General features: G+C 35.5%; 1 protein-coding gene across 1 annotated transcript in view; it reads right to left on the reverse strand.

Moving 5' to 3' along the window:
- Window positions 1-69: 69 nt before the first annotated feature.
- The window catches only part of LOC113232539 (sodium/potassium-transporting ATPase subunit beta-2-like), a 24,778-nt gene continuing 14,511 nt past the window's right edge, over window positions 70-10,336 (reverse strand). The window contains exons 2-6 of the mRNA XM_026467305.1: window positions 6,676-6,804; window positions 3,074-3,375; window positions 622-726; window positions 339-507; window positions 70-80 (exon numbers count right to left, since the gene is read on the reverse strand). Coding sequence (XP_026323090.1) covers window positions 70-80; window positions 339-507; window positions 622-726; window positions 3,074-3,375; window positions 6,676-6,804 — 716 coding nt within the window. The remainder of the gene's footprint in view (window positions 81-338; window positions 508-621; window positions 727-3,073; window positions 3,376-6,675; window positions 6,805-10,336) is intronic.

The following is a 10,336-nucleotide window of genomic DNA, read 5'->3' on the forward strand; positions in this document are numbered from 1 at the left end:
AATTTTACATTGATTCTTAACTGTGGATTAAGTTGAAAATTTTAAATATTGCTCAATATCCCTACAAATCTATATAGGCACTAGTGGCGAGCCATGAAAATTGTAGTTAGTGAAGCCGGAGCCCGACAAAAAGCACTTCTCTTAAGAAAAAATGGCGCCTTGCCGTCACTCAAACAGAACTTATTACCACAAGGTACTAGTATACTTCATTTCGCTGGTTAACTTATTCTACATATAAAATTTAGCACAAAATGTAGTATTTGCTAACACGTGGAAAATGTTAGACAAGCCGGTGAAAATCATGTTATATGGACGCCTGGCCACTGATAGGCACTTACATCTAGGCCTAAGGAGCTGCACAGCGACCAATGGACTTAGATAACCTGGCGTGTTGTCGTACGGGAAGTAAACCTCGGACAGTCCAGGATATGGGTAGTACTTGAGAGGACCCAGGTGTTCGTTATCTTCTGGCCGCTCGCCGTTACATGACAACCACACTTTGCGGCGCTGGAAAGTAAGAACGTAGAACTATTTAGATAAATATATTGAAAAAAAATCTAAAAGATGATTATGGGCACAGTAAGGTTAACAGAAGCGTTTATTTCTTATGTCATGGCTGACCTGCTGCGGTAAGGTGGTAGAGTTGATGTACTGGACAATGTCTGGCGGCATATCAGGTGGCAGATTGTTTGTGTCGTTGTAGAAAATCGGTGTGAAGTCGTATATCTGCAAAGTGTATACATCGAAGACTGAATTTATACCTATGTTACGCATTATATCGTTAAGTCTTATGAATAATATAAATAAATAAATATTAGACAATATGACATTCGTTGCTCTGATACCGAAGGAAGTAACTAAAACTCAGGTGTCATGGAAATCGGAAACAACGACGGTACCACAAACCTCCAGACCTGATACAAAGTAGAAAAGTTAGTTTTTCCACACTGACCTATAGTAGCAGTTTTTCAATAGTAGCAGCAGAGCTCCTTGTGAAAGAGTTACCCACCCAGGGAAGTAGCCTGACCTAAATGTTTATTATCAAATCATTTACGCAAATATACGGTTGAACGACGCGACGACGTCGTTTCATGACGTCGTTTCTCTTAAATACAAAATGGCTAACCTAACGGCCGTCACTTCTACGAGCTATGTGCCCTGCCCACTACCACTTCAACTTGCTAATCCTTCGAGCTATGTCGGTGACTTTCGTTCTTCTACGGATATCCTCATTTCTGATTCGATCACGTAGAGAAATGCCGAGCATTGCTCGCACCAAAGCTCATTGAGTGTCTTTAAGCTTTTTTATGTTGCCCATAGCAAGTGACCACGTCGTCGAGCCGTAGGTCATCGCTGGCAACACGCACTGCTCGAAGACTTTTGTCTTCAAGAACTATGGTATTGCGGTACGAAGCTTCCCGAAAGCTGCCCAACCGAATCGGACTCGACGATTGACCACTTTCTAATTGGACGGTTTGTCCGAGGTAGGCATAGTCGTCAACAACTTCGAGAGTAGAGGTTCCCACTGTTATAGGGGTGGGTACGACATTTTTAGACCCACTTCCTGGGAAACTCTATTGAGGTTATTGTTATGAGGATATTTTATATACTTACCTAAATAATACTACGAGCTACCGACTGATTTATAAATAGACGGCTATGTCACTATTTATGCGAGTGAAAGATTTTAATTTATTTACTAATAAGTAGACTATAACGCTATAGAATTAGTTTAATGGCGAATGGCGATGGAGTGGTATTCCAACCTTTTCGAGGCGAGATTGAATAGGCATTATTTAGGTGTGTATGCTCCATCGTCATATCATATGCTCACCGTCACACCATCAGGCGAGATGGAGGTCAGATGCGCACTTATTTTATAAAAAAATAATAAATTTGTTCCACTACTTTGTCTGTACTGTCTTATGTTACTTTCTATGTTTATTATGTCTAATGTTTCGACTGAAAGACTTGAATCCACGGCCATGAAATAAATTTAAAAAAAGTTAACCAAACATCGACTTTTCATAAGAACTGTAATCTAAAAATCCTGTTATTGTGATACTCACGCGACACAGGAGCGTCGGTATTGTGGTGTACCTACAGATAATAAAGGTACGCGGTTCGCCCGCCATAGCCATTACGGCGCTAGATATGTTAAATAACCAACGTTGTTTTATTGAGCTATCCATGTACAAAGTAGTGTGTGAGTATCTTAGACTATGGATTTCTTTTTCATCCTCTAAGGTGGGTATAGTTAGCTACTCGTACGTCAAACTAATTAGGTAATTTGTCTGTAGTTTGCGGAGGATTGGCTACAATAATAGCTCATAATTTATTCGCCTTGAGCGTTTGTCGTCCACGAGACTTATTTATCAGGTTAAAAATTTCCACTTCAGATCTGAGCAAACACGTACAGTGCGCTTGTTAGTTGTATCCGCTCCCGGTTTCGCTGTATAAGTGCCATATCGAAACTCGTTTTTAAAGGTACCAGGAATTTTACCTGCACGTTTAATTAAAAAACGAATACAAAACTCACCAAAACGAAAACAAACTAATAACGCCAACATTTTAATGTTGGAGTCTTAACATTTATAATATGCAAACGTTTGCCTAAATAACATGAATTTTAAATTGAAAAGATTTTATTTCATTTCAAAGTTTCCGGAACTTTAAAACGGATATTTAATACTTTAACCCCTTATAAAAGAGATCCAGTATTCATGAACTAATCTAACATTCTTAATTCGTTTTTAACATAATCGAGAACGGAGAAGAAAGTGCATAAACGCCAAACTACAAAGTTCACAAGACGTCTTCCTTATTGTTTTTAACAAAACTTTTTTGACGAATTATTGAGTTCTGAATTTGAAAAATCCAACAACATCATTAACTCTATCTAATTGAAAGAAAATGGCTTTTACGCCTTCAGGAGTCCCACAGGGCTCTCCTAATTTAGATTTGTCTCTGACAACCACAATTAGGCTCTATTTCATAAGTTTTTAATAATTTATTGTGATTACATTCCTGAAGATATCGCATTTTATCCAATTTATATTTTCATTATACAAACCTTATTGAGTTTAATTATGAGACACGGCGTCATATTAGAATAGCCATAGTCATTCTCCCTGTTGCAGGGCCCCAATAAGCTGGTGTTAAAAGCGCACACTTCTTTGCGAGGTGGCTTCACGTCGCCACATTCGCGCTGGTTGGAGCCACCGTTCACGAGAAGGGACTTGTTGTTGTAAGGTGCCAAGAACTGGTCAATGTTGTTGACGTATTTCTGAACTTGCGTGCGATTAGTGGCGTTGTAAACGATGAGGCCGTAATCTTCGGCCACAACTGGTCGGTGTCCCATGCCGGGGTTGTTACCTGCACACAAACTTTCACTTTCTTTTATTTAATAATATAGGGGGCAAACAAGCAGAAGAGCCCCTTGACGTTAAACTTCGTTTTTGAAGAGACTACGTTAAACTCAGCTTATTAACATAGTATAAAAAAAGTAGGGAAACTAGCCTGTTCTACGCATAAATGCCTACACTTATACGGGGACTCTAAAATTGAACTCCGACAATAATAATATGACATGATTTTACTAAGACACTACGCTATTTCGACAACACAGACTAGATATTTCTTAAAATAACTTTGTTTTCAGATAAGAAAAATCATCATTACATGGTTTCTTATTATATATCGATCAATATAACAAAAAAAAAACAAAATCATATAATCGAAAAATTCTTTAATAATTGTATGAGACTTACGCGCCAACTACGCTACCGAGGTTATTAATTATACAAAGTGTAACAAACAAAAAACTGTTAAATTAAAATATCATAAAATATATTTTTTTCATGTGTATACATGAAATAGTTATTTTTGATACAAGTGCGGAAAGTTAGTCATTATTCACGAGTTTCGAGGCTTCTTCTCGAAAACCCGAGACAAGTGAAAATTACAAATCCGCACGTGTATCAAACGACATTTTTAATACATTTGCGAGAAAACTACATTTAATGTAAAATAAAAAAATATTTTTTAAAAAACTCATTTTATTTCTTTGATAAAAATTCGGAGTACAATCGCAACTGTTATTTGATTTTTAATTCGGGACTTAATCACGTATAAAACATATTTTATTTTATTTACCTCGACGTTTCGGACATATTGCAACGTCCATGGTCTCGAAGGGACTGAAGAGGCAACTGTTGCCAGTATTCAGTTACATTAAAATTACTATTTTAGTGACGCGGCTCGCAACGGTCTCGCGTAATACTCACCTCCGGTCATTGTTAATGCTCAATCAGCCATCTTTATGGAAAATGTTTTGGTATTTTTAAATGTAACCCGTTGTTTTATAAAACACCTATGCAATTTAAACAAATAAGATGTTTGTAAGTAAATATAAGTACTGACGAATGACTTACATACGTCACAAAGCAAATAAATATTAAATAAAAATACAACCTCTTTAGTTCTGTTTTTAAGACTTGAAACAACAGTAAATTAAAAAAATGGAACAGTAAAAAGCACTAGTGCGAATAATCCAACTTTCGGCACGATTTGTAGTACGAAAAATACCACGTTTTGAGCAACTGTATTAAAATAATATTTTTTTTATCGAGGGTCTAAAACAAGCCAATATCGTGGGTGTTTTGTAGAAAGGGCGTAAGCGCCATTTCGAACAAATTTTCCGGTGAGCATGTTTTAGTTTTTCACGACGGTTTTAAAATATTTTTACGTCCTGTTTTAAATTCAATTTTGAAACTTAAACTTAATTGAATCAAAATTTAATTTTAAAGCAATATTTAAAAGTGTCGATGTAACATATCGTCAGAGTAGCGTCAGAGTGTCGAAGTTCAATTTTTAACCGACCTCAAAAAAGGAGGAGGTTCTCAACTCGACTGTATGTTCTTTTTTTTCTTTTTTTTTTGTATGTATGTTACGCGATAACTCCGGTATTTGTGAACCGATTTTCATGATTCTTTTTTTGTTGGAAAGGGGGTACTTCCATAGTGGTCCCATTTTATTTTGAAGAAAATCATCCACCTCGTAGGGTGGCTGTTCACGCATGAAGATTCATTTTTATAAATAGCGCCTAACTTCAATTTAGGAGCAATTACTTTAATGGTTGATTTTGCTTTTTCTCCAATTCAAGGCGTTTTTCTCTCGATATACTTTGTGTAGTGTCGTAGTGAGAACATATTTTTATTATCTCCAGCGTCAAGTCCTGTATAGTGGCGAACTAGGGGATATTTCAATAAAACTTAGCAAATAGACGTAATTCCACGTACTTTTGAGGTCGGTTTTTTTAGTACTCTGTACTGAGATTATAGAATCTTCGTTTGGAGCGTAGGCTTGTCACATTATTATGTATCTTAGTTGTACCTACACGTTGAAAGCAGGATTTGAAAAAATTTGAGTGTTCATGACAGTATTCTCAATGCTAGATCTCGTACGATATGACATTTTACTGAACGTAAACTGAATTCAAAGTACCACAAACACAACAATAAACACGTCTACAATTTTTGTCATTTGTCAAATACTGAGCGACCGCTTTAATTCTACATATAATGAATGGTGCGTGAGACGATTGTTGGTATGCAACGCGAGTGCACCGCGAATGTGTGCGTAAATTAAAATATCGGCATTCATCGATACTGATATTGATTGCGGATGTTCGAGTCGGAAACTAGGGAGACAGCTACTGTGGAACGATACCTGTGTGGACACTGTAGCCCCTCCCATGTCCTTGCAAGCGTGGGCGGCGAAGGCCCTGTGGGCGGAGCGGTGGAAAACCGCAGAAGGCTGTTGAAACCCTGGGTCCCTGGGGGCTACAGGCGAAACTTCTAGCAAAAGAGCTGTCGGATCGTCTCGTAGAAGCCTCCGGTGACCTCAAGACTGGCAGCTATTTCCGCCAAAGAATAAGTTTAGCAATTCAAAGGGGAAATGTTGCTAGCTTTCTGGGCACGATGCCTCAGGGCACGGCCCTCGAGGAATTTTTTTATTATATATAATCTTTCTTACTTTTTTTATGTATCTAGCTGTTAGAAGTAGTTTAGATATTTTTCATACAAAATGAAATGAAGATTATTTATTATATAAAATAAAGATATAAAGATTATTATATAAAATAAATTGGATTAATGGAAACCAATATGAGTACATTTAAAGTTATTAAGATATTTTTAGTCGTGACATAACCTAAAAAGTACGCTGGAATAATTTAAAAACCTCCCAGAAACTGACTGTAAACCGAATAAGAAGCTGTTGTTTTTAAAATATAACTTTGATGAAATTCCAGAACGATTAAGCTAGGCAGATTGTTTTAATGTAGATTGATTATTTTGTTAATAAATGTCACAAAATCATTGAAATATTGTTTTATTACAATACCATACAAAATAGAAACCTTCTTCATGTGGGTTGGAGTCTACCTCTATAATCTACTGAATAGTAAGGATGTACATGTTTCGTGTTTTTTTTAAATATATAAAATCAGCGTCCGCATCAGCATCCACCCTGAACTTGCATCAGAATCAATGATGGCGCGCGGACTGAGGTGCATACATACAAGCCGCGCGTCTACGTTTGTACTACTTTGTACGGAATTACGATACCTGTATTTTTATACTATTATATAGTGGTGTGAAAAGCGAGCCTTACCTATGACAGAGTCAGCGAGTGTGTAGTAGGGAATGGTGTCGTCTATGGTGGCCATGAGGCCGCACATGCAGAGCGAGAAGAAGATGATAATGCAAATGTACATCACCAGATAGATCAACCCGATGACTCCTGCAATTTAAAGCAAGTAAACATTAGGTAATATATTTAAGTTGCGGCGGCTAAGGGTCGTAATACGATTACACCACTTTACTAAAAAAGTAATTAGTTTATAAAATAGTATGAATTATAATTATATATCCAAAATGTAAACAAATAGGATAACCGAGCAAAAACAATATTTAAATAGTTTCCTATTTTTGACGATAGTAAACAATGAACTATTTTCAAACTGTAACCTGATTCTATACTATTCACAATTTGCAATATATACCTACTCGTATTTTTACTTAAATTTCGTTTAATGTAATAATTATAACAAAAGACTGTTAGGACAGTAAATAATATTATGACACTGCTAACACAATCGGTATCAAAAACATTTTTTGTGCCGCCATTTTGTCGTGTCATAAATGTCGCTCGGGCTTTGTTTTTCGAGTTCGCATATTTTCTAGTCTCCGTGGCATCTCCGTGGCGATTTTTTTTATACAATTGTGTAGTTGTTAAAGTTCTTGTTTATTGTTTTATTTTGTAATAGATAATTAAAATTGTAAGTGTTCTCTTCCGGTTCCGTTAAATATAGAGCGTTTCGCACACCTGCATTCACAGTTTGACAATGACATTTCTTTGTTAACATTTTGGACATCTGATTATGATTCATAGTTTAGGCCAAAAAAAAATTAGAATTATCATTTGGTTAACGACGACTATCCAACAGGGAAGTACCATACATCGTACACTTATAATAAAATCACATGTCAATGTGATGATACGTCTAAAGTGTTTTTGCCACATCAAATGAGTCATAAATAATACGAATTGCACGAAACAAATAACATAGATCTCGCATTTCACAACTCTCCTATTTACTTTTTTCTATTACATAAAAAGTTATCGAGTAATTTCGTTCGAAGAACCTTTAAGAGTTTTGACACTACCCTCAGCTCAAATTCATATTTTTACCGTACTAATACGGTTCATATTGCTTGAGTCGAGCGGCTGGGACACTGGCGTAATTTCAGAATTTGTTTTTTTAATTAATTAAAGCCATTTGAACAATGTATGTCGTATAGTATACTTGTTCTATATAGTTCAGTGCATATAAAAAAGGGGTAGTATTTAACCGCTCACCAAAAAAGCAAGTTTTTTACAAAAAAAGCCACTTCCCCAACAAAAGTACTGATTGCACATGAAAATATGTACATCATAATCTCAGTACAGAGTACTAAAAAACCGACCTCAAAAGTACGTGGAATTACGTCTATTTGCTAAGTTTTATTGACTTGACACTGGAGATAATAAAAATAGGTTCTCACTAAGACACTACACAAAGTATATTGAGAGAGAAACGCCTGGAATTGGAGAAATAGCAAAATCAACCATTAAAGGAATTGCTCCTAAATTAAAGTTAGGCGCTATTTACAAAAATGAATCTTCATGCCTGAACAGCCACCCTTCGAGGTGGATGATTTTCTTCAAAATAAAATGGGACCACTATGGAAGCACCCCCTTTCCAACAAAAAAAGAATCATGAAAATCGGTTCACAAATACCGGAGTTATCGCGTAACATACATACAAAAAAAAACATACAGTCGAATTGAGAACGTCCTCCTTTTTTGAAGTCGGTTAAAAAGAAAATTAATTTAGCATTATGAACTAAAATTAGTGCATAACATTTTATCGCAATGCATATCTAACATCTAAATAGAAATCTAATATTTCTGGCATATAACAAACGCATGACCACAAATTTATGACAATTGACTTACAATTATATGGACGTCGGGTCCGCGCTAAAAAGTGTCCGAACTTATAGGGCGTTAAAATCGTATACAGAGCGTCATTCACGCTTTAGTCTTCGTTTGTTCGACTGACAGCGAAGCAAGCAAAATTAGACAGTACTGCGATGACATTACAATTTAAATTCAATGTTTTAGCTTTTTCATATTCCTTTACATGTCACTACGTTTAAATAGGTTGACTTGGGACATTTTTTTCGTGGTTTGTGTATTAGACCCATCGTCCATTTATTTGTAAGTCAATGGTATAAAACAACTTTTTATTGGCAATTATACAATTAGCCCAAAACAACAAGAAATTAAATTGCACACAAACAAAGTCTAATTGCTTAAAAATCGCAGTAATTTTTTTAACCGACTTCAAAAAGCGGAGGTTCTCAATTCGCCGCTTAGCGTATAAACGTATAGATAATTTGTACGCAACTTTTGAGAAAAAATACGGTAATTTTGTTAAAAGAATTGTTATATCATTTAGAGTTAATTTAAATTGATGTGCAATCAGTATTTTTATATATTATACATAACTATTAATATTCTTTCACGGGAAGTGAGTAAAACGTTTTTCATCGACTCGTTAATACACTAACAGTGGGTATGTCAAGCTAGCCAGTACATTAGCACTTTGGAAATGCTAAATGGTTTTGACAACACAAGGAATATGATCAGAAGTTTATTTTTGTAGTTAGCAATTGTCATTGACATATTCTATCGCATTTAGCAGTTCATGATTTGTTCGAAGGCGCTAAACCTTTCAACAACAATATCAGCATTATCTTTTGCAATCCGGTTACGGAAAGGACAATGCCCACGGCCAGTACTCTTAAAAAAGGTGTTGTGTCTCAATCATTTGAAAACCAAAAATTAAACAAAAATATTTCATGTGTTTGAGCTTTTCTACTAAAAGATTCCTTTCCGGGTTATAATTTTATAAATAATAAACAATGTAACTTCCGTTTTACAATTCAAATCATTTCTGTCATTAACGCTAGTGTTGCGACAAAGTAAAGGCGTCTGAAACCGATAGATTATGTATTATCTAAAATAGTTTCTTTATTGTTTGTCTGACGTTATTAAAAGACGGATATTTGAAAACGAGTTAATAAATTATTGAGGTACCTATTCGTATAATTCGGGGCAAACATCTTGAGTAATGACCTTGAAAGCGCAGGAATACATTTTGGGTCTCTTTGGAGGTATGAGCGGCGCACGAACTACGGGAGGTATCGTATCTAGCACTTTATTAATAGACTAGTAGACCCTTGCCTCCCGTACTGCGTTATCATCACACTGAATCCCTAAGAATGTCGCACAGAATAAGAATGTTCGTTATTTATTGTTTTTTGTTGTAATTATTAGTTGAGTTTTTGTCAATTGGTTTGTAGAAAGTGACACTACGCCACGACATACTAACGTGTTTTATGACATGATAGCGACACTTATGATGATAATGATGATTAAATACAAGTAAATGATTATTTGTCATTCACGGGTGAGTGTTTATCACTCGTTTTGTTTTTTTTTTACTTAAAATCAGCAATAAAATACAAAAATATGAGAGTTATTTTGGGTAACTCAACAATACGCTTTATTTTTTTACGTAAGTATACATGCGCACCACTACGCCTCCCAATACTCAAGAAGTTTGCCCCGATCTATATAATCAATCATAAAAACAAGGAAATGTTATTCATTAACTTTAAACAATTTTTATAGAAATCGATTATGTACAGATTAGGTACATCCC

The sequence above is a fragment of the Hyposmocoma kahamanoa genome, unplaced genomic scaffold (assembly GCF_003589595.1).
Source record: "Hyposmocoma kahamanoa isolate Upper Pololo Valley unplaced genomic scaffold, ASM358959v1 102, whole genome shotgun sequence".
NCBI classification, from domain to species: Eukaryota; Metazoa; Arthropoda; class Insecta; order Lepidoptera; family Cosmopterigidae; genus Hyposmocoma; species Hyposmocoma kahamanoa.